Below are 26357 nucleotides of genomic sequence, written 5' to 3'. Positions count from 1 at the left end.
TACCGATATCAGATCGGCGCACCCCTAAAAAGTACTTTCCTCACGCCTCCCAAACAGAAGTTTGTATCTGCCACCTAATGAGTTTCTTGTGTCTTTTGAGCTCTTGCCTGTTTTACTAGTTAATGGGAGCAACTTGTAAAGCCACTTGCGTGACTAGAATGCCTTTTATATACCAGCTATTATTTTAACAGGCAGTTAGCTGCAGAGCTTAAAACCCAAATACTAAAACACCCAGTGTCTAACACGAGTCACTAAAATTACCGGTGACATGATATCCGGACAATCTACTGTGTGAATAAGTTACCAATTGCACTAAAGTTTATGTAATATTTCAACTCAGAATCAAATGAAATTTTATTTAAATTATTATGCTTAATGAAATAAATCATTTAAGGACTATTAGCCCCCCCCCCCCATTAATTTCATTCAAATTAAGTGCAGCATGCGAAATCAAACATTGGGGCATTAAATAATTATTAACCCTTGTGTCAAAAAACTGTCATAAAGATTTGAAGCTTGGGAGCACAGACTTAAGTTTGGTCTCATTTTAAAGAAGACCCTTGGCAGATTATTGTTGAAGTAAAAAAAAGTGAATAAAAAAAAAGTTTTATGAAAATAGGAATAAAATAAGTATTTGCTTTACAGGAAAAAAAATGGCACCATCTAGTAAAAAATAGTAAAAAGTTGCCTTGCCAACAGAATGAAAGCCTATTAACAAAAATTTCATAATTTTAAAGTTAAATGCCATTGTGATTGAAAATAGCAGTTTTAATGGGTTTCAGCTGTCTGTGCTGTCTGTCTCCTCTCTTCCCCCTCTGCTCCTCAGCGCACCACTCCCATTTTTTTTAAAGCATTTTTTTTAAAACTGTGGTGAGAGATAACCAGTGCTGAAACGGGGGTTTCATGACCCTTCAAGGTCCTGAGAGGAACTAGTTTGTGTACCTAGTGCAAAATAGATTTATTTAAGGAAATGAGGGTAAAACAGTAAAATTCCAATAAAAATACACACCTTTGCCAAAATTTATGCAGTTGGCAATAACACAGGCAAAATTATCCAAAAAAAATAAATAAAATAAAAAATAAAAATACCTGAAAAAGACAAAAATGTCCAAAGGGTCGCACAAGGGTTAATGTTACTCTTAACAGCATGATGCTGACAGTAATGCTAAAGCCATAGGCTAAATTCATAAACAAAATGATCACATTAAAAGCATATACATGGCTCTGCCAAATGCATAAATGTAAATCTAAATAACTGTAAAAAAAGAAGCTAATCTCTAGTTTGAGATTCATACTGTAACAAAAAAAAATTTATTTATGTAGTTTTTTTTTTTTTTTTACCAAACACACACACACACACACACACAGTTTTGAATACTGTATTGCACTGTATCCTACTTTTTATTGCATTATATATTTTTTTCTTTGAATTATGTTTTTAAAATCATTGTAATGTTGATCATTAAAGTATATTTCAAATGAATTGTGCTTGTCACAGATATACCTACCTTGCCTTAGTCTTTCATATTTCTTTGGAATCAACAGGTACCCTACACCCTTTCTCCTTAAGTTCTTACTCACTTTTCCCCCCCCCCCCCAACCCTCCTTTCTCTCTCTCTCACACACACACACACACACTCACACACACACACACACACACACACACACACACACACATTACTTTCTCCTCAACTAGCAGGACCAATTTTACCCTCAGATTGAATTAAAGACATGGAGTTGAGGGATGTCTATGGAAGTGGAGGAGGAGGAGATAAATCCAACGGTATATATACTTCATCTGTGTGCAGAGCTTTAAACTCCTAGCTGAAGACAGACTGAGAAAACACAACATCCTTTCAGCTCTAAGAGAAGGTAATATGAAATGACGAAGAGCCAAATATACTGTAGTTTATAAAATAGTATTTTTGCTATAAATTGAATTAATAACATAAATGATCTGTGTTCTTTATAGCTTACTTTGGAAACAATGGCAGGTGAGTCATACAGTATGTACTTATCTGAAATATGTATTTCTGTATTACAGTTTTTTTAACTGCTTAGACACAAAATCTTTACTTGTCACAATTTCTGAAACCTGACACTCAAACACCAGAACCACACACCAAATCATGCAAATATGCTAATTCTGGGCCTTTGACTCAGTTTTCAATTTCATAAAACACTTTTTGCAAAACACAACACACAATTCTCTATATAACACACAAAAATCTAACAGGAATTAATATTATGGCAAAGGTGTTTGCAAGTGTTTGCTTTTGAGATGTGTTTGTGATATTTTGAATGCAGTGCTTAATTTTGCAAGAGATGTGAGGCATTTTGCACTTTATGTGTGCAATTCTTGGATTTGTGTGTAAACTTAAAAAAAAAAAAAAAAAAAAAAAAAAGAGGCAAAGTTTTGAAAATGTGTGTAAGCAGTTTCCAAATGCTGATTTAAGGCCAAAATAAAACTAAAGTGATAAATCTATATTCCGGATAGCTCTTTATTTAGTCATCTTGGGGATTAAAAGACCCTTAATATTCAGTGATATCAATTTGACTACACTGACACTATCGGATAACAACAGAACTTGAAACTGAGCTGAACTGCATTTCCCAAAAGCATCATAAGCCTATAAGTTGATCGCAGCTCCATTGATGGCAATGGGTCTACAATGTACTTTAGGGTTACTATATTTTTGGGAAACACAGCCCTGGACAACAATGCTTTTTTTTTTTTTTTTTTTTTGTAGAGCTTGTTTATATACCTGAATTGAATTTGATTCATAATTGATGAACACTGCAACATCAACACTGTTTTGAATCAACTGAATTAAATCGGTGCTTAGCTGAATAACGCTATTGCATTCAGTAGAGCTGTTTACGGCTGAATTAGTCTTGTTTTATAATTTAGTGAATTTTGCACTATTATTGAACTAAACAGAATCAACGCTGAACTGACTTGAGCTGAATAATGATGCTATTATCTTCCATAGAGCTTCTAGAGTTAAATAATAACTAATGAAGAACTTTAGAACACTTTTTATTTTTTTCACTATCACTGTAAAGAAATGTGACTTGATTTGACCTTCTGTTAATATACTGAAAAGTTTAAATATGTTACAAATGTATTTATTTTCTAGTTTTAGTCTATGAATAAAGGGCTGGTGTTTTTATGATTCTCCACAGATGACAGCTTTAAAAAGGAGTTTCTGGAGACTCATAACCAGTACAGGAAGCAGCATCAAGCCCCAGAGCTGAGGTACAGTGACGAGCTGTGCAGCGCTGCTCAGAAGTGGGCAGATCACCTGCTGAGCATCAGATCACTGGCCCACAGTGACACAGAAAACGGGGAGAATGTGTTTTATTCCTCCAGCTCTGTCAAAAAGACACCCAAAGGTAAAATCTACAGCTTAATAATTACAACCAGTATCATCAAACTGATGCAGAGTAAGAAGGTATAGACTCAGTGGACTTCATTCACTAAAAATTGCGTGGATTATTTCCTACTTTTACGCACACACAAAAATAAATAAATAAACCTTATTCACAGCACATTTTTATAGCACATTAATTTGTTTATAACCTTGTTTTAAATGTGCAAAAAATTGCGGTATTCTAAATAAGTGGCCAGTTGCTCGAGGCTAGTAATGCAAATAAATTTGTTTTAAGTGTAATAGATTTCCAAGAACTGTATCACCCATCTAAAATCTCATACAGAGACATAAATAAAATTATATTTCATTCAATTTTTTACTTCAATCGTAACCTCACAAGTATGCTCTTTAGGCAAATCATAAAAAACAACTTCACTTGTGCCAAAAAAAGGTCAATAATGACATGACAACAGCTAATGGCAGAATGACACAAACACAAATTACCGTTATGTTTTATTTAGTTTTTAGTAAATACAAAGATGATGAAAGGGCCTTAAGATCCTCAAGCACTGTATCTACACAAGACTATTTTGTAAAGATTTAAATATATATATATATATATATATATATATATATAGAGAGAGCGAGAGAGAGAGAGAGAGAGAGAGAGAGAGAGAGAGAGAGAGATAGATAGATAGATAGATAGATAGATAGATTTAATTTTACATGTTCAAATAATGCTAAAACAATTCTAGCTGTGAAAAAAAAGTGGATCCAGCACTGAGCACATCACACTGAATTGTTTTTTTTTTTTTTTTTTTTGATATTTTAGGGAAGGAGGCTGTAGACAGTTGGTACAGTGAGATCAAGGATTACAACTTCAGCTCACCAGGATTTCAGTACAGCACAGGTAATAATAATTTTGGGAATAAATTAGTTGATTTGAAAATATGGCATTACGTAGATGTTATAAATTAATCAGACATTGACATTTCTTATTATTGACTTATATATAATTGAATATACTTGCAGGTCATTTCACCCAGGTTGTGTGGAAGTCATCCACAGAGCTCGGAGTAGGTCTGGCTACTGATGGAAACACAGTTTTTGTCGTTGGTCAATACAAACCTTCTGGAAATATAACCAATGCTGGTTACTATGAGAAAAATGTTCTACCTAAAATTGAATAATGATTGATAAATCCTATAAGGAGAGAAAACAATCATTGTCTATTGCTAAATTTAAACATTTATGATTTAGCAGATGCTTTTAATTCAAAATGACTTACAGTACATCACCATAACCAGTTTAAATGTGAAGAATAGTACTGTATAAAACCTTGTGATCAAATCCTGTGTGTAAAAAAAAAGTAATGAATCATTGCCTCATAAGCGAATGTGCATTTATTTATACTAAAACTGACATTATGAGCACAAAACACTGAAATTGCCAAACAAATACCAAAAGAAGCAAGACCCTTTCACTTTCATATGAAGACTGAAAGAGAAGGTGCATTTGTCTTTGGGTTGGGACCAGACTTTTTTTTTTTTTTCATTTTCAAATCATGTTCAAATGTATCAAATATGATTAGTGTTTTGATGTGTGTTTATTTTTTGGTCTCTATGTGGTTTTTGTGTTGGGTTTAATTATGTTTTTTGAAACTACAGAGATAGGAGATAGGCCTATGAGTGGCGACTGATAGCCTATTTACAGTATAGCCAATGCATTTTATCAGTAGATGCATTCTGATGATGCTGTTACCAATTATATTTTTGACTTACATTACAAGCTATTAGAATTTTCTCTTACTTGCAACTACATAAAGTTGCGTGTTTTTGCTCAGTTTGGGCCTCGGAATAAAAGCACTGTTTCTAGTTATTTTATCAAGTCGTCAGTTGTGATCGCTAGAGGGAGCCAGAGACCTATATTGTGCGCCATAAAGTACAAGAAGATAAACATATCATTTCCCAGGAATTTTACTGCGAAGTTGCCCTGTTCGTTCGTCGATTTGAGGGTTGATAGCACAGTGGGATTTTGCATAACTGACGAAAACTTGAACACCGCCAGACCTAGCAGTGTGCGTGTTGCTTTGGAAACTTGTTTTCTAGAAGCATTTTGGAAATTAGGCTATACAAGATAAACAAGTTAAGAAAACAACTTTGCTCCCAACCACTAGAATATGTTTTCTTTTTTTTTTCTTCTTTTTTTTTAATGAGAAACGGATCAAAATGAAGCAAGTTTATAATTACAACAAGAACAAATATCTGCCAATGGGCTCAGAGAAAAATGTATCACTTAATTTTGTTACATTTTGTAAATATATCATGACTTAAAAATGCTTAGCCATTTATACTGGAAAACAAGGAAAAACACTGAGGAAGATATTTTTTGCAGTTTAATATTTAATGATATGACTATGAATTTGTGGAAGTGTTAATTAAGACTTTTTAAGACCTGCAGAAACCTTGTATATAGTTTTGTTTCATAAAAGCAATAATTCATATATTTTCCAGGCTCAAAACTCATAGCCTGAAAATATATTGGACACCACAGTAAAAATGATTTTTGGATTAATTAACGGATAATACATCTCCAGCATAATTGTGATTAAATTCTATTTTATTTAGAAGATTTATTTTCAAGTTAAAGGAATTAATTTATACACCTACAATCAAAGGCATTGTGTAATCAAACTTAATTATTAAAAAAAAAAATAAAAAAATAAAAAAAAAGTGATCATCTGGGAATGTTATATAGGATTGATAAAAGTGATTTTTAAATTATTGTTTTTCAATAGTGTTATTTGAAATTCCAGCAATACCTGTTCTGTAGGTCCTGTTTTGCATGCTGCTCAAACATTTACAGCTATTTTTCAAACGCCTTACATGACAGTACTCAGTCATTAGCTTGTTTTGAATATTGCTGTTACTGGCAGCAGTGTTACAAATGTGAGCAGTAGTTCAGAGGAATGCCTCTCTGGCATTTACACAACATTTTTGTCCATCTCATAGGAGGAAAACAATTATAGACCATCACAGGTGCTGAGATAACATGTCAAGAGTCATGCTCTAATTACTGTCATTGTAGCCACTGTTGAGTGTAGTGCACCATTGTGTACTGTAGAAGCTGAATGCCAAAGACTGGTTTCCAGTGAAGAGCCAGTGAATAATCAGTGACCTGGACTACTGTGCAGATTTGAATATGCATAGCTGAAACCATAAAGGAAGACTTCGCAGTTTAATCATTGCTTAAGAACAGTTATGCACACACAAATTTAAAAAAAAAAAAAAAAACTCCAGGGCATTTTAGTATAAATAGAGGAATCCAGTGCATGCAAATCTGGCACTGAAAAGGTGCTTGCCAATAAAAGTGATGACTGTCTCATCTCCTAGAGCGGCTGATGGGGCGATTGTAACACATTTGTGGATTTTCCTTCTTAACTCACAGCCTATGTCTACCCATCATCTTTTACTATTAGAATAATTCATACATGTCAATAGTATTACTATTAACCCTTCAAAACATACTCTGTTGTTTCTAAAGCATCTAAATGATCTACATGATAAAAACTTTGCTGAAAGATCTCAGCACACAATCTATATTCCTTCTGTCATCTGATTTGTAGTTTATATTATTTTTTAGTAAAAGGCCTTTTAGTGTCATTCTAAAATGTCTATTTTCAGGTCAACAAAACACAAAAGACAGAGCTTTGATAATAAACTAAGTATTTAATTAATTTTACTGAGACATATTATTGGAGATGAGTGTGATGACTGATATTTATATCACTTTATGTCAGTAGTCTGTTATACTGTTATTAGACCTAGTTGATTTACATTTCAGGCTATCGAAACTTCATCTTTTTTTTTTTTTCGTCCATATAAATCTCAGTATCTGCACCAAACTGCTCAGGTTGAGCCTCTGAATAAAACTGAGGTGTTTTTCCTTTAGTATGATCTCCATTTCCTCGTATATCATTTATGAGGCATAACAACCTGATGTATAAAATATGATACTCATCAAACCACATATGTGACCCTGGACCACAAAACCAGTCATAAGGGTTAAATTTTACTTTCCATTGATGTATTGTTTGTTAGGATAGGACAATATTTGGCCAAGATACATATTGAGAAAATTGCCTTTAAAGTTGTCCAAATGAAGTCCTTAGCAATGCATATTAATAATCAAAAATTACGTTTTGATATATTTACCATAGGAAATTTAAAACTATCTTCATGGAACATGATCTTTACTTAATATCCTAATGATTTTTGGCATAAAAGAAAAATCAATCATTTTGACCCATACAGTGTATTTTTGGCTATTGCTACAAATATACCTCTGCTGCTTATGACTGCTTTTGTGGTCCAGGGTCAATTATGCAAACATATTTTTTGGAAAAAAAAAAAAAAAAAAAAAAAAAAAAAAAAAATATTATATAATATATATATATATATATATATATATATATATATTATATATATATCATGTCATGTGGCAGATTTTAGGCTATTAACACACTCTGAATAAACTGAATAATTTTAAATTGAGATCCTAAATAATATTATTGCTCAAAACTTGCGTAACTCCTAAACACTTATTAATATCGCTAAACAGCTTTTCTTTTCTTTTTTCTTTTTTTTTTATATGTCTTTAAAGTAAAGGACTAATTGTGATCTACTATTGGAAATGCATTCAATTCTTTTGCACTGAGAATATACAGTACAGTGTCAATCAGCTGATGAGTCACAAAACTAAAAACATTGAGTCCCATTAATTAGATACTTAACAGTATATTTTTATACTTCTATAATAGTATATGTTTTAATCATCCAATTTTCCAGTTTATCATACTTTTTTGTGTGCATTTCATAACATTGTTACAGTTTCCCTAATCTCACAGACAATAAATCTTGTATTAGCTGGCAAGCATCTCATCACAACATGCTTTTGTTTCTCTAACCAACAGCCTGGTGACAAAATAGTCTGGACAATAGATACATTTATTTTTCAAGGCTTCATAACTTCATAACTGCAGAAGATTTATAAACCTGTATTTATAAATACAGAATAAAACAGAAGAAAGAACCAAAAGAGTGTGCTCTTTGACACAGAGCTATGTGTGCAATGTGTTGGGTGTTTTTGGTGGGAAGGGTCTTCTTCATAATTACAGGGATAGATAGTATGTTGCAATTTACAGCAGGATTGTTTGTCATGCTACAGCCCCCCCCCCCCCCCCCCCCAAAAAAAACCTTCACAGTTATGCATAAATATCAGAAATAATAATATATAAAAGCCAAAAAATGACAAGACAACATTAAACTGCATTGGACAAATACAGTGAAAATCCTACATCATACATAAATTCCTGAGTGCTGTCTTATGATTGTGTGTGTGTTTGTGTACTGTTTACTTCTTGTCAGTCAAAGTAAAAAAGAAATGTAGTAATGCCTTCTCACAGTAATGCAATGGAAAAAAATTATATTCACATTTTCCTTTCATTTTCTGCATAGAAAATGAGCAGGATTTTTACTTCTCTATTCTGCTGATTAATGCAGAAAATCTCTGAACCTCCAGTCCTGCTGGAGCCATTTCCACTGGCAAGATCCGCAGAGCTTGAGACGAACACACGTTACAGAAGTACGGAAAAACTTTCTCGCTAAAAGCATGCGTGAAGGTGTGGAGATGCGTGTTGGTGAGAGGATTAAAGAATGACACTCGCCCTCCGTCCCAGTCCAGCTGGACTCTGACGCGCTGGACCTTCTGTTTCACGGCGAGCGGTGTGAGAAGCTCCCCTGAAAGGCTTTGTCCGTATGTGCCATTGTGAAAGCCGAGACGCCACAGACCAGAACTGGGCAGATTGTCTCGAGTCCGGATGGCAGACTCTGAAATCACTCCTAAGGCCCAGGTGGTGTTGTCACCGACCTCGACATCCCAGTAGTGAGTCCCAGAGCTGAAGCCCTCAGAGCCCAGGACACTCGTATAGCCCTCAAGTTTGTCTGAGTAACCCAAGGCCTGTTGACTCCACTGACCAAACCTCACATCACTCAGATTGTCAGATAGATGCAGGCATGGGTGAGCGGTGTTGGGGTCGAGGACAACAGGAACTACAGATGGAAGAGGATGTCAAGGCATTTGCTTTTCACATAAATTAAATAGCTTTATGACATATTTTAGACTTTTAAAAATGATGGTTCCAATTATAGTTATGGGTTTTCATACTAATGCAATAGAAGAACCATTCAGTGAACAGTTTTTAAAAGTATAGGAGCTTGTTTCCACCACAGTAAAAAAATAAAAATAAAAAAGGTAATTGTGACTTTTCGTCTCACAATTAGGACTTTTATTTAATTTTTTTTTCAGAATTGTGAGATACTATAATTATAAAAATGAGTGGGGGAAAAAAAAAATCACAATTACCTTATTATTCTGTGACTAAAAAATTAATTGACCTTTTTCCACAATGAAGAACTTTTTGTTGAATGAAAAGATTCCATGATTGTTAAAGGTTCTTCATGGAACCATTGATTCATGAGACTCACTGTATTGAGCAGCAGACTTCATTTTCTGCCACACGCTGAACTTCAGATTTCCCAGGTGCTTTGCCACATTGATCAGCACTTCTGGGAGCTTCTCTGGACATGGACTGATGCACTGAGTGCTGGAAGAACATCCTCAGTCAGTGCTCAACGTTATTTTGGGTCACAATCAAAACAGTTACAAAAAACGAGAAATAACACTTACCTTTCAGGTGCGCCTTTGTACTTCTTCAGATGGATTTACATGGAAATGACCAAGAGACATTGTAATTAAAAACAAATCTCATAATCAAATAATCATAAAAGTTTAGAATTATAAATTGATAAATGCTAATAAATCAGCATTCAAATTAACTTTGAGTGATTTCTGAAGGATCATTTGACACTGATGACTGGAGTAATGATGCTGAAAATTCAGCTTTGATCACAAGAATAAATTACATGTAATTATATTCAAATGTAATAACGTATTCAAATAGAAAACATTTATTTGCAATAATATTTCATTATAATACTGTCTTTATTGTGCCTTTGTTCAAGTAACTAAATGATTAATATTTGACTATTAATTAAATAAATACGTCTAATAAATAAATATCAAATATATTACATTTATATAATACTACTAATAATAATAATAGGGGAATAAAATCAGATCTTGGTTAGAAAGAATAATAAATAATTGGTCGTACCAGCAGGAATGAGATGTTGTCGGTCTCTATCTCTTCCTCAGTGATCTTAATTCTTTCTACCAGAGATGAAAGTTCACTATTAATTCTTATCGTCTGCTCCTCTAACAGCATCCTCTTCTGCTCCTCTTCCTCCTTCAGAGCTGTTATCCTGGCCGCCTCTTCATCATGCAAAAACTGATGAAGCTGCTCAAACTCCTTCTTAATATGTGCCTCTGTTTGCTCAGCTTGATTCTGTAACACATTACAAAGATACAAGTTACATAACTGTTACTCATTTCTGTGAACACGAAGGGTTTTCAACTGCTGATTTTACCTTGATGTGTTTCACTCGTTGATTACAGATGAATTTTTCTAGTTTTAAGAGTTTGTGTTTCTCTTGGAAAGGCTTCAGGCTTGTTTTGTACACCTCCTGAAAAGAAAATTTATTTACAATATTCAGGGCTTAATCCAAATTCAAACTTTTTTTTAAGAATTTAAACTGTTCCTAAAAAAACTTAATGGCTTAATATTTATTACAAAATCTGTTTTTTAATCAATATGTGAAATTTCGAACTGCTTATGAATATCTGTAAGTTAAAGTGAAATGACATGCTCTTAAAATATCTTAAATTAAAACTAAATAGTAAATGTAAAGTAATATTTTTCTAAAAAGCAGTTGGATAATGTACCTTGAGTGCCACTGCAGCTTCATCCATGGGTCTAAATGTGTGTTTAACATGCATGTCATCAGTCACACACACGCTGCACACGAGATGCTGGTCCTCCACACAGAAGAGCTGAAGTTTCTCTCCATGTGCACTGCAGAATAACTCGGGCTCCGCTGACGCAGTCTTGCTTCTCTCCTGAAGGAAGATCTCACACAGGTTCTTTAAAGCGCGGTTGCATGGAGGACAGTCCATGCAGAAGTCTGTCCGGCATACAGGGCATTTCTGTGAGCCGCTGAGCTCCCAGTACTGATCCAGACAGGCCCAGCAAAAGCTATGAGAACACAGCAGGAGAACGGGATCTCTGAAGATGTCACGGCAAACAGGGCACAGAAGGTTCTCCTCAAAGTGAGATGGCGGAGTTGCCATTTCGTAGTGTTTTTCAGCTGGAGAGAGCTTTCTTTTCTGTTCACTGGAGTGTGAAGGAGAGATTCAAATACAGCAGAGCTGTGATGTCACTTTGTAAAAAAAAAAACAAAAAAAACGAGTTATGCCAGTGCATAAGGTTTCCAAAGAATGGCTGAATGAATCTGCGTGAGCGCATGTCTGCAATGTTGTTGTCTTTCCTTGGAAAAAAAATAGACATTTAAGATTCCAAAGAATTTGGGTTTCCTTTTCGATCCGTTGACCTACAAACGAATCAGAACCTTTTCCTGGTTACTTTGTTGGTTTCATTTTGAATTACAGAGTATATTTAAGTTAAAAATTAACCTCTTCTTGGTTAGTCTCTATCTGTGTATCTCATGAGTTGACATGCTGTAAATACTGTAATGTGATGCCTGCGGGGAAACCGGAAACTATGAGTTTAGGTGACAAAAAGTGCAAAAAATGCGATATATCTCCATATATTATGGCTGTACATGACAGTAACAAGTGTGTGTGTGTGTGTAGGGAGTAAACTGACGTAACAGGAGCTTAATGCAAATTAATCTTAACATTAGAAAACTATGCTAAGTTGTCCACAAGAGTATAGGCTGTATGTAAAACGCAGTATGAAATGTCATTGTTTGTGTATGTGTCTATAGCCTCAGGTTGTTTTCACATTGTAAATCACTTTGGATAAATATCTGAAAATGATTACTTATTCTTTCTAATGGAATATAAATCAGAACAGTATATTATACAGTGCATCCGGAAAGTATTTACAGCACTTTGCTTTTTCCACATTTTGTTATGTTACAGCCTTATTCCAGAATTGATTATGAAAATGATGAAAATTTATTATTTTCCTCAAAATTCTACAAAAATTACCCCATTATGACAACGTGAAAGAAATGTGTTTGAAATCTTTGCAAATATAAAACAAACAAACAAACAAACACGTACATATGTATTCACAGCCTTTGCGCAATACTTTGTTGAAGCACCTTTGGCCCCAATTACAGCCTCAAGTCTTTTTGAGTATGATGCTACACCTTGGCACACCTATTTTTCATAAGTTCTTATTAAAAGAATAAGAACTTTATTTTATTATTATGTTAACTGACAAAAGTACAAAGAAAATATTTCCAAAGTTTTCAATGACCAACTTTAATGTATTTTGTAAATATTAACTATAAATTTTGATTTTGATGACTGCAACACACCCCAAATAAGTTGGGACAGAGGCAAAATAAAAATTGAAAAGGTTATAGAATATCCGAATTAAACCGTTATGAAACAGGGCACAGGCAAATTGTAATTGTAAGCAGGTGAATTAGTATCATGTTTGGGTAAAAGGGGCATCTTAGTCTTTGCCATCAAATGCAATATGCATAACCTCAGATGGCATTGCATAAGAAGCCGTCAAGAGAGCTACTCCCAGACAGTCAAAAAGACAGTGCATGGAAATGTGTGCTGTGGTCAGATGGGTCCACGTTTCAGCTTGTTCTAGGAAAAAACAAATTAAATTATTAGTCCCAAAGACCAAAGGGACCATCCAGATTTTCATCAGAGACAGATCCAAAAGCAAACATCTGTCATGATATGGGGGTGCATCAGTGCAAACAGTATGGGTGACTGCATATGTGCAAAGGTTGACATGGAGGCATATATTGCAGGCATAGACATGCTGAGCATCTGAAGTCTTGTATCAAGCGAGATTGCACAAGGATTTTGCTTAAAAACCTAATAACTATCCTCAATTCCCAAACAACTGAACATTGGTATTAAAAGGAAAGTTAGTGTGACAGAGTGTTAAACTTCAAAAGCCTCCATCAAAATCAAAATTTGTTTATATTTGGAAAATAAAATTAAGTTGGCCAGTGCAAACAATGGAGTTTTTTTTTTTCCCTTTATCCTTTAGTCAATTAAACAAAGGTTAACGATAATGACAAATAACATATTCTTAATTTTATGGCATTTCACAAAACGTTCCAACTTTTATAGAATAGGGGTTATACATCTGTTTGGAATTGGTTTTGAAAGGCCAAATAATGCTTCAAGATTCTTCTGAAAGCAAATTCAGAACTGTTTTCTTCTGATATTCTCCTTATTTTGCAGCGCAAATGTAAGCTATTTTTTGTTAATGTGCGAGACTTCTGGTTAGCCGATAGAAAACAACTAGAAGAATACCAAAGTGCACTAAACGCTAAAAAATGAATACAATACAAACCCAGTGTGATTAAGACAATCCATTCAAATAATCTGATAATAAACACCAGTTTTCAATGTACAGCTAAAAATTACTGTATGCGAATGACACCGGTATCCTCGCACGTTCAACCTTAGCAAACACCACAAACAATCAAAAATAAATAATAAAGAGTGTAACTCCATTGTCCACTAGAGGGAGCCATTGCATTGGCTCTATAGACTGGCTTGTTTTGAAGCGTGTTCCGGTTTAGGCGTTTTCCATCTGAATGGATGAACACTATGTCAGCTGTGTATTGTAGGATTAAATGTCCAGAACTTCTTAATCAAATAGCTATACAATATTAAGCATGCACCAAGTTGCACACTTCAGGACCTCGTAAATCGCCCTTGTGAATTGGGTGTATTATCTACTGATGTGATGTAAAAGGAACCAATTATCAGTGACATTTAACCTCCGGGGCGTGATGGCACTGGCAGAGGAAACAGTAAACAGATGTAATTAGTGGCACTCCAGAGAGCCCTGTGTTATTTCGGCCCGTTGTAACAGTGACACCAGTGATGCTTCCCTGAACTTGAAAGCTGTTTCCTATCTATTAACACGCCTGTCACTCTTGTGTTCAGGCTGAGAAAAGAAGTGCTGTTTTATTTGTGTCTGGGTGCTAGAAACACTTACAGCTCATTGCTCTCCTGTAGCCAGAACTTTGACTAAACTACATAAAGTCTTATTTTCAGAACAAGCTTTTTCTGGTTAAGAACCGAGTCTGTCTGGTTGTCATGTAAAGTTACCAGTCACAGTTTTTGTTTTTACATGATGCTTTTTAATTATAATATTTGCAAACTGTATATTCTTACTTTCTTTATAGATTTTGGGGTGAACTATGACCCTGACAGGGCATCCAGGGTTGAGCCCTGGCATATAGGGGGGAAGTCGTGGCCTAGTGGTTAGAGAGTTTGACTCCTAACCCTAAGGTTGTGGGTTCGAGTCTCGGGCCGGCAATACCACGACTGAGGTGCCTTTGAGCAAGGCACCGAACCCCCAACCCCCGGGCACCGCAGCATAAATGGCTGCACACTGCTCTGGGTGTGTGTTCACTGCTGTGTGTGCACTTTGGATGGGTTAAATGCAGAGCACGAATTCTGAGTATGGGTCACCATACTTGGCTGTATGTCACGTCACTTAAAATTAACTCACTCACTTCACTTACAGGTTTACATTAGTAAAAGAAACCTGAAATAAAAATTATAATAAAATGTAGACATATTTAAAATAATAATAAAAAATACCAAAAACACAAAACAAAATTAGTAAAACTTTAACAAACATTTAAATGAAAACAGCAATACCTCAAAGTTCTTCTTATGTTTCTAAGATAAGAACCATTTAAGAAATTTTCAAGAACTGCACAGTTTTACTTCCTTTTTAGATCTCATCTTTGCAATTTATTTTTGTGAATCCAGACCCATGCAGCATTCTTAAGAAAAAAATAATTTAGCTGCTATTACTTCTTATTTAAAAAGTAAAAAGAAAAAAGTTTAATTTTAAACTTAATTTTAATTTGATTAATTTTATATTATAAATTTATCTTTTTGGAATTGGTAAAAGGCCAAATAATACTTCAAGATTCTTCTGAAAGCAAATCCAGGACTGTTTTCCTCTGATTTTCACCTTATTTTGAGTGGCGAAAGTACGCTTTTTTTTGTTTTGTTTTTTTGTGAATGTGAATGTGTGAGACTTCTGGTTTATTAGCCGCAATAAGTAAATAACTAAAAGATTAACAAAGTGCAATAAATGCTAAAAATGAATACCAATCAGAATGTTAAGACCATACATCAAAATAATATAAAACAAAATGTAAAGTAACATAATTATAATTTTTATTAACAGTTACTGGAGAATTTTTCACACTAAAATTCTTTGGTCAGATGACTCAATTTGGACAAGTTTTGAACAAATTCTTGAAGTAAGTACAATTAAGTAACGTGTGTTAAAACATGTTTAGAGTAGGCTATACTAAATTAACTTAGGCCTACAGAAACTTGTAAACTTATAAATCAAACTAATAAAACTGAGTGAAATCATAACAACAAATACCATAAGTAAATAGCATAAGTCAGTATACTGTACATGTTATACTGTATGAATGCATATGTACATGTTAGAAGAACTTTTATGTTTAGACAGAAATTAGATTTTTTTTTCACCTCACTGTGAAGCCAGATTTTTCAACAGTACATACTGTACTGTTAGAGACTGTTCCGCCCTGAAAATGACACTGGACTGAGGCCATGCGCTTCACTGAATCACATCATTGCAGTGTGAACAGGTGCTGACAGTGAGGAGCAGGTCAGGACACAACTTCATCAAACAAGAATGCTCAAGACTAGCAGTATTACTAGTGCTTGGACTTAGAGTCAGTGACTTGAACAAATCATTAAGTATTAAGCCTAACTATTAAACTCTGACAGGTAATTTGCACAGTTTGTGCTATGAACATGGGAAAATCTCTCACACAGAGAGACCTGAGCCATAGAGACCAGTGGTGTGCAGTCGTGTTTCAGAAATGCAAAATCCTCAAGGTTTTTTTTTTTTTTTATGCAAATTCATGTTGCAGTTACGCTTAATGTTGAAACATTTTTCAGGTTAAATAAAAATTAAAACAACCAACAAAAGTAATAATGCTCTATTTATTAAAACAGTATTTTTCAAGCAAGCAAGTTTGACTTAATTAGGCAAAACGTAAAATGCAATGCAAAACAATGATGATTAAGAGATGAACAAATAAACATTCTTCAAAAGCCTGATGAAGAAAAAAACCCACACAAATAAAATGAAGTCTCAAATGAATCTTAAAGCCCAGTCGATTCTGCAGTCACACTGTCCCATACATGGACAAAATATTCAGCTTGTGCCGCACTAATCAGACTAAATGTAATTTATCATTGTCAAATACAAAAGAATTTTTCTTGGCAATCACACTAGTGTATATAAAAAGCATAACCTGTTCAATTGTGCGTAATATTTTTTCAGGAGCCTGTCTGAGTTCTCTCTCTCTTTACTAATGTATAGACTGCTTCCAAAACCTTTCCAAAAATTTGTTAAAGCTCACTAATCATGAACAATGAACGTGACTCCACTCACCAAACCCACATCATGATGCAATACGAACAGTCATGAATCAAAGTGATTTGATTTATAGATTTATGGTTATAAAGGTTAGTAGAATTGATTACACTTCAGATCAGAACAGATTCTTTGGTACTGAATGCATTAATTTCAAGGTTCACTGTGGGAATGGATTATATATATAATGGATTTATATATATATATATATATATATATATATATAAATAGAGCATGCATATGTGATTTTTGTTGAGTATCATATTTGATGCACCAGGTGGTTCATATAGTTCATTTATGGTTCATATAGTATGACATAGTGACAATATGGAGGGAAAACAGCTCAGTTTTATTCAGAGGCACAAACTGAGCAAAACTTGCAGTTTGATGCAGATGCTGATATTTATATAGACAAAAAGCAGGATAAAATATTGAAAGCTTGTTATGTAAGTCAATGAGAAAACAGTATAGCAGATACCTTACATAAAATTACAGAAATATTAGTTGTCAATCTATATCTTATTCTTAGTAAGAATATTGAAATGCCAATTTTTTTTTATGAAAACACATTGAGAGATGAGCAAACAGACATTCCTCAAAAGCCTGAATGATCATATTTGATAATTGCATTTTAATATTTTCTAAAAAATGATGAGTGAATAAGCAAAAGCTAAGTCTCCTCAGTCCAATGTTTATCTTGAAATACTAGTAACAATATCAAAGTTATTCTTATGTTTACTTGATAAAAGTCAGTAGACACATGGAGCACGAGCTGAAGATGCACGTTTGTTAAATTATACTAAAAGGCTTTTTACTTGTTAAAAAGTATAAATTTATCAATCAGACGACAGAAAGCATCTTTGAAGAAATGATCATGTTCATCATTTAGAGGCCTTAGAAATGTGTATCAAATATAATGCAGTAGGGTTAAAGGGGTCATTATCAAATTTTCCCTGATGTTTCGAAACAGAGTATTTTTAAATTTAACCCTGAAATAGTCACATCCGTGTGACCTTAACAGTTCGAGCGTCACAATGTAATTTCAGGCTTTGCAAAGAGCTTGTTATTGAAGGATGGAGCAGTTAAACACTATATTGGATCCGACAGCAGAGCGTGGTTGCTCATTTCACATGTGAAAAGGGCATTTGTATAGAAGTCTAAAAGGCACAGCAGCCAAAAAAAGGCCAATTTAAATGTAAGGGGCAGAGAAAGAGTGCAAAGTGCTGATGTAAAACTAAATTATGAATTACTGATTAACATTGTAAGTGGTTTTCATTTTTAGAATTTTTAATGACTCCTAAAATTGATATAATTTATAAAAAAACACATTATGACCTATGACTTTTTGCGGCCTGATTTTAATATTCAGAATTTGAATCAGCAAGTGACCATGAATGTTGATCAAATGAGTAAACATGCATGAGAATGTGGATTCGTGTGGCTGGAGAATCTGCGTAACACCTGCTGCCTGTCTGACAGTGACCCACAGCGAGAGTCAGAGCTCCTGTCATCCTCAATACAACACACACACTCCTCCAGATGGTTCAAGAGTGGGCTGTGGACACACATCAGTGCGGAGAGAAAGAGAGAAGGATGAAGGAGCGATCAAGGCACTGGAGGAAAGAAGAACAGAAGATCAGGGAGATTTCACAAAGAAGTTTCAACTATTTTTACACTTCCTGAGGCAAAAAAAAAAAAAAAAAAAAAAAGTAAAAGTGAGCGGTTCTTGTCGGTGCCAATGTGTTGTGGGTGGTCAGGAGTGCTATGCACTTGCTACATTGTTCTAAGTGGCTGGTAGCAACATGACATCTTTCATTACCGTAAAACAAACAGGACAAATTAGGAATCACATTTAGAGTTAAAGACCCCCTTAGGTGTTTACATGTTTGTCTAGTTTTTTTTAAACTTTGGTGTTAACAAGATTATTTAGTTTAATAACTTAAACTACCAGAAACAAATGAGTAAAAAAGATAAAAGGAAAATTAAGACATGCACATTTAAAACAAACACACAGAAAATGGCAGATGGGTAATGGGTAATATGACTGGATACTTCAGGAAAGTTGACCTGCACTGTGGTGTGACATGCTAAATTCCATCTAGAATGATTTCAAATAGCATTCTTTAATTATTTTATAATTATTAAGCATGCCGTTTCATGAGAATATTAACTAAGATACTACATGGAATTTTCTTGTATTCTTATTTATTTTTAGAACATTTTAAATAAATTTTAAAATACATTTAATTTTTAAAAAATTTTAATTGTTAATTTTATTTCTTATGCATTGTTTCTTATATAAACCTTTTTTACCACTGAATGACCAAAGAAATGAATGAATAGATGGAGGCCGCTATAAACAAATTTTAATACATTTTAAATACATTTTTAATATTTTTTTATTTTTTATTTTTTTTACTTTTTAAATGCTATTTTTATTTCTTGCGGACCGGTTTTGTTATTTTACGATTGTTTTTAAATCCTTTTTATAAAAAAGCATTTTGAATTACCATCATGTATGAAATGTGCTTGTCTTGCCTATTTAAAGGGATAGTTCACCCAAAAATTAAAATTTTATGTTTATCTGTTTACCCCCAGGGCATCCAAGATGTGAGTGACTTTGTTTCTTCAGTAGAACATAAACAAAGATTTTTAACTCAAACCATTGCAGTCTGTCAGTCATATAATGGAAGTGAATGGAAATCACGGCTTTGAGAGTAAAAAAAAAAAACAACATACACAAACAAAACCAAATTAAACCCTGCGGCTCGTGATGATACATTGATGTATAAAGACATGAAACGATCGGTCTGTGCAAGAAACTGAACAGCATTTATATCATTTTTTATCTCTGATTCCGAACTGTCCTGAACGTGTTCTCAACAACTGGTGCGCAACACACCTTCTTCTTCTTGCTTTATGGCGGATCGCAGACTTAAGTGCATTACCACCACCTATCTTTCAAATGGACCACTGACACTCTATCTACAATCTCAATTAGGAGTGTCAATGGTCCATTTGAGAGATAGGTGGCGGTAATGCAGTTCTCAGAACGCGGTCTGGACAGTTTACACATTGCGGTGAATCAGAGATCACTTCCATTATATGACTGACAGACTGCAACAAGTTTGAGTTAAAAATCTTTGTGTTCTACTGAAGAAACAAAGTAATCTACATCTTGGATGGCCTGGGGGTAAGCAGATAAACCTCAAAATTTCATTTTTCGGTGAAGTAATCCCTTTAAGATTCATTCATTTATTATCGGATTTACAATAAACTAGTGAAGGTAGAAAGATGTTTTTTTTTTTTTATTATTTATTTATTTTATTTTTTATGTTAACTATACATACAAGCTTGATGTTAAAAAAAAAAAAGTCTATTGACGTGTTATGTGTCATTTACCCACATAGATGCACAGGTTGTGGATACAATTTGTCTTTAAAACAAACAAATATGAGCGCCATACAACACATTTACACCTGTATGCAAACACATACATTTCTTTATTAACTCACTAGAACTTATTTTCCCTCCCTCACATTCTGCCATTTTCCCCATTAATCCATTCATACCTTCCCTCAGTCTGACAGGTCATGCTCCATACATCCCGTAATTACAGTATGAGCATATATCTCCAGCCTCTGGTCCCAGCAAGCGTGCCAGGAATCATTTCTCATGGGGGACTGGGTCTCAGATGATGGCAGGATTTCCTCCACTGAAACTCTCTTTCCCTCACTGGCCCTGCATGCACATCAATCAGCATTCAGAAATATCATATGCAAGACGCAACAGAGGGAAAAACAAAAAAAGATGATAGTTCACCCAAAAATGACAATGCTGTCATCATTTACCTATTCACCCATTTAACCATGGAACTGACTGCACAATTAATCAAATATAAAATATTAAGTTATGATTATGGCTGCTGTGATTAACGTAAAAAAAGACATCAAAGTTGTATCAAATTATTACATATTTGTTTTGTACTGGTTTAAATTTTTACACAGTAACACAACTGTAATTCAGAGGCAGTTATCTTAGTCAAATGGCAGTCCGACCTGTTGACTGAGTTGATGCACACACGCATGTTTTATTTTTCATTTCATAAAAGTTTTGATTTCGATTTAGATGTCTGAGGAGTTAAATGAGACAATTATTCTTGGCTAGAGCCTTTATTATGTAATATCTTCATAAGGTGCAACTAAATATTTATGAAATCTCCAAACTAAAACAGAACAATTTTATATAAGCTTTTGGCTTTGGGCTTAACACTTTAGTTGATTTATTTATGAGAAAGAACATGCTTATGCTTTTCAATCGTTATTCAATCTGTTCCGAATTTATAATTCCAGAAGGTTGAACATGAATCATACTTTAAACAAACAGAAATCAAACAAGGCTAATAAAATAGCTAAGTGATTTTTTTTTTTCTTCAAAAGATGCACTTCTATAAAAAGACTTTGAATAAAAGCCCAGCTAAATATACATCCAGAGTAATTGTGCAGAGTTTACAGCGTTGACCAAAGCCAGGATTAGATGCATTACTGAAGCTGGAAGAACAGGGAGTCCAGCCAATTTCCCAGCCTGGAGCCAGAGAGAAGGTTAGTAAACTCACACTACAATGGGTCTGAATGGTGGCCGGGCGTCACACTGACCCGCTAACTGAACTGAACGCTGGCTGCGGGATTTCAAACCCACATGACAAACAATCACACAATGAATTTACAGCTGCATACAAGACTGGAGGTGATTTACTGTGCGAGACCACTTGGATCTCATGGGGTTTAAGTTGTGGCCTGAGAAATAATAGCAGGTCTTAAAGAAATAGTTCAGCCAGAAATGAAAATTTGCTGATAATGTACTCACCCACAGGTTATCCAAGATGTAGAGTTTATTTCTTCAGTGGAATAGATTTGGAGAAATGTAGAAATACATCTCTTGCTAACCAGTGGATCCCCTGCAGTGAATGGGTGACATCAGAATGAGAGTCCAAACAGCTGATAAAAACATCACAATAATCTACATGATGCTAGTCCATCTAGTCCAAGAAACAAACCCATGATTAAAGCTCTTCAACTTTAAACTGTTGCTTCTGTCAGTAAAAGAAAAAACGTTTCTGGAGTTGAGTGACTCATCTCACCCTCAAATCCAGCAGACCGATTCATATGTTTAGTGAACTAATGTTTCCTGAGATTGTTTCCTTCTGAGATGCAATTTACTCCTTGGAGATCAGGCAGGTTACTTCCTCATTAAGAGACCTGAAACATCACGGCCTGCTTTGATGCAACAACTGAAATTTTTAAAAATAATGATTTAAATTCAATCAAATATGTGCACTTCCGTTCAAAAGTCTGAAGTTCGTAAGATTTTTTAAAAGAAGTCTCTTATGTTCACCAGGGCTGCATTTATTTATTGTGAAATTTTAAAATTTAAAAGGTAAATTTTTAATTATTTTAAAATGTAATTTACTCTTGTGATGCAAAGCTGAATTTGCAGCATCATTACTCCAGGCTTTAGTGTCACATGATCCTTCGGAAATCATTATAATATCCTTATTTGCTGCTCAAGAAACATGTCTTATTTTATCAGTGTTGAAAACATTTCTGCTGCTTCATATATTTTTGTGGAAACTTAATAGGGCCTATAAATTCTGCTATGCTTAATTGGTAAACAACAATCTTCTCAAAAAATCCCAAGTCAATCACAAAACCCTGAGTTTCCTAAGATTAATTTGTTGTAAACATAAAAAGTCAGAATACATCAGTGAAATCTGGAAATCAATAATTACACATTTGCTCAAAGATATGAGCCATGAAAAGAGAGAAAATCGCCATTACTCAGACAGACAGCTCACACAGAATAACACACTTTTTATCATTTGAAAAGCTTAAACTGTATTTAAATGTGATGTCGGTGGTTAGCCATTGTGGCCCCAAGCAAGACATTTAACCCCAATTCATGCTGATGACTGTCCCTGTGTCCCTGTGTCAGCAGGTCAGGTCAAGAAATTAGAGACCTGCATAACTGACAAAAAGTGTTACATAAAAGCTTATAGCTTTTAACATATAGCTTCATTTATCTAGGCATATGGAAAATATATCATAAAATTTATCAAGAATCTAATATGCTCTGCCTGAAATGTGTACAATATACTGTATATGTGCTGATGAACCAACAATATTTAGTATTAATCAGATAGGCCTATATTTTTATTTATATATTTTATGTTTTCATTTAAATTTTAGTCAAAGCTGTAGTACTTTTTGTTGTGTTTTTGTCATTTCTAGTAGTTTTTTTTTTTTTTTTTTTCACTCAACATTTATTTTAATTCAAATAAAGATTTGTCTATATCAGAGTACTGAAGTGATTATATGACTAGTAATAAACTTGTCTTTGGAGGAACTGTGGGTAGCCTATGGTACCTGAGTCTTTGAGTTTCTCTGTTATATATTTCTTATAAGAGTCTCTGTGCTCATCTATGAATTCATTAAAGATTGATAGCTGCGTGTCAGATGAATTGGGCAATACCAGAGGGTCTAGAAGAACGTGGATAGAAACATTCACTGCAAAAGGAGGAAGAAGAGGAAGGGGGCATGACATAGTGACATGACGCTGTCAAAGAGAAACACACACACACACATACACACACACACACACACACACACTAATGAGCAAAGCAACACAAATGAACAAATGATGATGTTTCTCTTTCTCGCTCTCTCCCTCCATCACTTCCACTCTGATATTCACAGAACAGTGTTGAGGAGGAGCAAACTAAAAGTAGTGACACCACCAACTAACTGTAACTAAATTTATAATGACAGTAACTCAGTACCGCAGCTTTTTTAGTAACAAGCTTGAATACCAACATGTACTACTCTAGATAGATAGATAGATAGATGCGCAATGCTGAAATAATAGCTTCCAAACAGTGCCTCTACTTTTTATTTCCAGTGTGATAAATAAACCAGAAATATTATATAAGCCACAATTTTATCCTTGACATGACTGATTGGACTGACAAACGTTTAGATATTTTTACACAAAATTAAATAAAAAATTAAACTTGAGGGGGTAAAAATGCTTTTTGCAAAAATGTTTTTGCAAACGGTAGTTTTATCTCCTTCAAATGATGAATAGCTTGTATCTTGGCAAGCTTTGGTTTCAAAGCAGCTTCCGTATCTCTGACACACACATATTCTGAGAAAAATTTAAAGCATTTCTTGAAAATGATACCTGAAAAATCAGATGATAATGGAAGATCAAACTCAAACTGCGTTGCAGGAACATGATCTGAGCGTCTTCACAGTACATATCTCTCGTACAACATTTAGTGATAGTTTCTCCTGGAATCCAAAAATAACCATCAGGGATAGCTGTCAAAGCTATGCTACATTTTTCTACCCAAGGCTTGGCCAGACAGAAAGAACGAGCGAGCGAGTGAGTGGAGGTAGACGGAGAGAGAAAGAGAGAGAGAGAGAGAGAGAGATTCAGGCTGTATCAGAGTGGAATTTTGAAGCTGTGAAGTCATATATGAAGTCATAAAGACTGTTTCAGCTCAGTACTGAATTTTAACATCCTCTCACACAAGACAAATCGCTACAGCTGTAATGAAGGGCTTCTGATCATTTCTAATTTAAAACTATGGTTGAAGTTCAATGAAAGCAATTAGCCCATCTTAAAATTAAGCAATTTCAGCAAACAGACATGCACACCTGCGCAAATAGTATATAAAAAACCCACACTGAAATCAGAAAATCAGATATTCAAAATGTATTATACTATACTAAACAGAAGGGAATTGGAAAAAAAAAATGTTATGATGTATATTATTAAGAAACATATTGAGAAAACATTTCCATAATATAATTTCTCAAAAAATTATATATATTAATTTTAAATCAATTAAAAACATTTAAAAAGTGATTTGGAATCATTTAAAATAAAATAATAAAAAAAGTAAAAAAAAAAATTATGAAGTTAATTGAATAAGAAAATTGGCTATATTCTGAAATAATAATACATGTCAGTATAATATAATATAATAGTCACGGATTGTGGCTATAGACAAGCGCACAATGCAGTAATTCACCAAACACATAACAACAAACAACACAACACAACACAAAACAACATAATACATTTGATTAATCTTAAAATTAAAAATTAATTTAGAAACATTTAAAATAAAAAAAGTTATAAAGTGAAATGAATAAGAAATATTTTCTGAAATAATAAAAAATATAATATAATATAATATATACAAAATAAAATATAAATATAAAAATAAATGCAACCCAAATGCAAACAAATGTCTCCCCACTCCTGATGCAATTTAGATTGATTAAAATAAAAATATATTCTAGTGACCCACAAAGAACCCAGAACACACAAAACAAAAGCATTAGCACTACGCCAATGATTCCCAATTAATGTTTAATTGGTGATGTACACATTTACTCACTGACCTACAAAATCCTGAGCCTGACTGTGACAGATGAAGGAATGAAGTGACCTGTCAAGTTCATCTGAGCACTTGATTGCTTCCTTAAATCACTGCGTAATGATAATGAAGTACATTGAGTTGATATTTAATTTATTTATCTGTCACTACAATTAATATGGACTACATCAAATGCACATATTTATTTTTTTCCCCAGTTCATAGTTTTACTAAAAGTAAAACACCGACTGAATGATACAAACATGAACATGGCAGCTAACATCAAACTGACAGACTGTGGTGTCGATTAGGCATTACAAGGAAGTAATGTGGTGTCGCTCAGGAACTTGTGCATTGTTTAGTGGTTTTGGAGTTAGGAAGCTGTTCCAGAGAGATTTCTTTACACCCACCTCCTGTCAGAGGTTCATGTGTATCCGCCAGTGAGCTGGAATAAAAAAAAAAAAAAAAACTGAAAAAAGCAAAAACAACAGAAACAACATATCTATGGGCCACCAGAGATCTGCACAGAGCTCACCATATTATCATAATTCTGGGAAGTCTGGAAATGCATTGAAGCCTCCAGTGCTCAAAAAAGTATGCATATTTCAATACTCAGTGCTCATAATCCAGCACTTTTTAGGGAAGATTTTTCCACCAAGCTATTAAAACAATAATAATTCAAGAGTTTACCTGACCATTCAGCCCTGCCAGATAATGGTAAACGAATTTGGTTTGCTGTCCTTGAATGAGGCTTGAACACGAGGCTAGCCTGCGTTGGGAACGTCATTAATAAAAATGGTGACTTTTTGTCTCACAATTCTGACTTTTTTTCCGAGTTTATATGAAATTTTGACTTTTTATCTCACAACTCAAGCGTTTATATCTCACAATTTTGATTTTATATCTC

General features: G+C 34.1%; 2 protein-coding genes and 1 long non-coding RNA gene across 4 annotated transcripts; 1 reads left to right on the top strand and 2 right to left on the bottom strand.

Annotated features, from left to right (window-relative positions):
* The first annotated feature begins 1669 nt into the window (after positions 1-1669).
* Positions 1670-4762, top strand: im:7150988 (Golgi-associated plant pathogenesis-related protein 1). Of its 2 annotated transcripts, none has more exons than XM_042737682.1 (5): positions 1670-1872; positions 1973-2006; positions 3187-3396; positions 4207-4284; positions 4407-4762. In XM_042737682.1, the coding sequence occupies exons 2-5, from the start codon at positions 1988-1990 to the stop codon at positions 4562-4564; spliced, it is 465 nt and encodes a 154-aa protein (XP_042593616.1). In that variant the 5' UTR covers positions 1670-1872; positions 1973-1987; the 3' UTR covers positions 4565-4762. The 2 variants fall into 2 exon arrangements, with proteins under 2 accessions (XP_042593616.1, XP_042593617.1); XM_042737683.1 differs by having other exon boundaries at positions 1676-1872; positions 1973-1994.
* Positions 4763-8611: 3849 nt separating this feature from the next.
* On the bottom strand, positions 8612-14551 carry trim35-27 (tripartite motif containing 35-27). Its single transcript, XM_042737721.1, has 8 exons — positions 13906-14551; positions 11277-11770; positions 11162-11174; positions 10922-11049; positions 10609-10839; positions 10122-10144; positions 9920-10038; positions 8612-9484 (listed from the first exon to the last, which is right to left on the bottom strand). The coding sequence occupies exons 2-8, from the start codon at positions 11679-11681 to the stop codon at positions 8907-8909; spliced, it is 1497 nt and encodes a 498-aa protein (XP_042593655.1). The 5' UTR covers positions 11682-11770; positions 13906-14551; the 3' UTR covers positions 8612-8906.
* A 2093-nt stretch (positions 14552-16644) lies between these two features.
* On the bottom strand, positions 16645-22311 carry LOC122139532. The gene is made up of 3 exons (XR_006156370.1): positions 21874-22311; positions 20580-20748; positions 16645-18620 (listed from the first exon to the last, which is right to left on the bottom strand). It is a non-coding gene; the product is annotated as an uncharacterized LOC122139532 (long non-coding RNA).
* Between the last annotated feature and the right edge of the window lie 4046 nt (positions 22312-26357).

This window comes from Cyprinus carpio, chromosome B14, assembly GCF_018340385.1.
Source record: "Cyprinus carpio isolate SPL01 chromosome B14, ASM1834038v1, whole genome shotgun sequence".
Lineage (NCBI taxonomy): Eukaryota > Metazoa > Chordata > Actinopteri > Cypriniformes > Cyprinidae > Cyprinus > Cyprinus carpio.
This window is presented reverse-complemented; position numbering and strand designations above follow the sequence as displayed.

Excerpts from the sequence above, each read along its gene's own strand:
- trim35-27 (XM_042737721.1), bottom strand. The coding sequence starts at position 11,681 with ATGGCAACTCCGCCATCTCACTTTGAGGAGAACCTTCTGTGCCCTGTT. Across the intron at positions 10,039-10,121 it reads TACAAAGGCGCACCTGAAAG|CACTCAGTGCATCAGTCCAT; the intron begins GTAAGTGTTATT and ends ATGTTCTTCCAG. Across the intron at positions 9,485-9,919 it reads GAAGTCTGCTGCTCAATACA|TTCCTGTTGTCCTCGACCCC; the intron begins GTGAGTCTCATG and ends TTCCATCTGTAG.
- im:7150988 (XM_042737682.1), top strand. Across the intron at positions 3,397-4,206 it reads TGTCAAAAAGACACCCAAAG|GGAAGGAGGCTGTAGACAGT; the intron begins GTAAAATCTACA and ends TTGATATTTTAG. Across the intron at positions 4,285-4,406 it reads AGGATTTCAGTACAGCACAG|GTCATTTCACCCAGGTTGTG; the intron begins GTAATAATAATT and ends ATATACTTGCAG.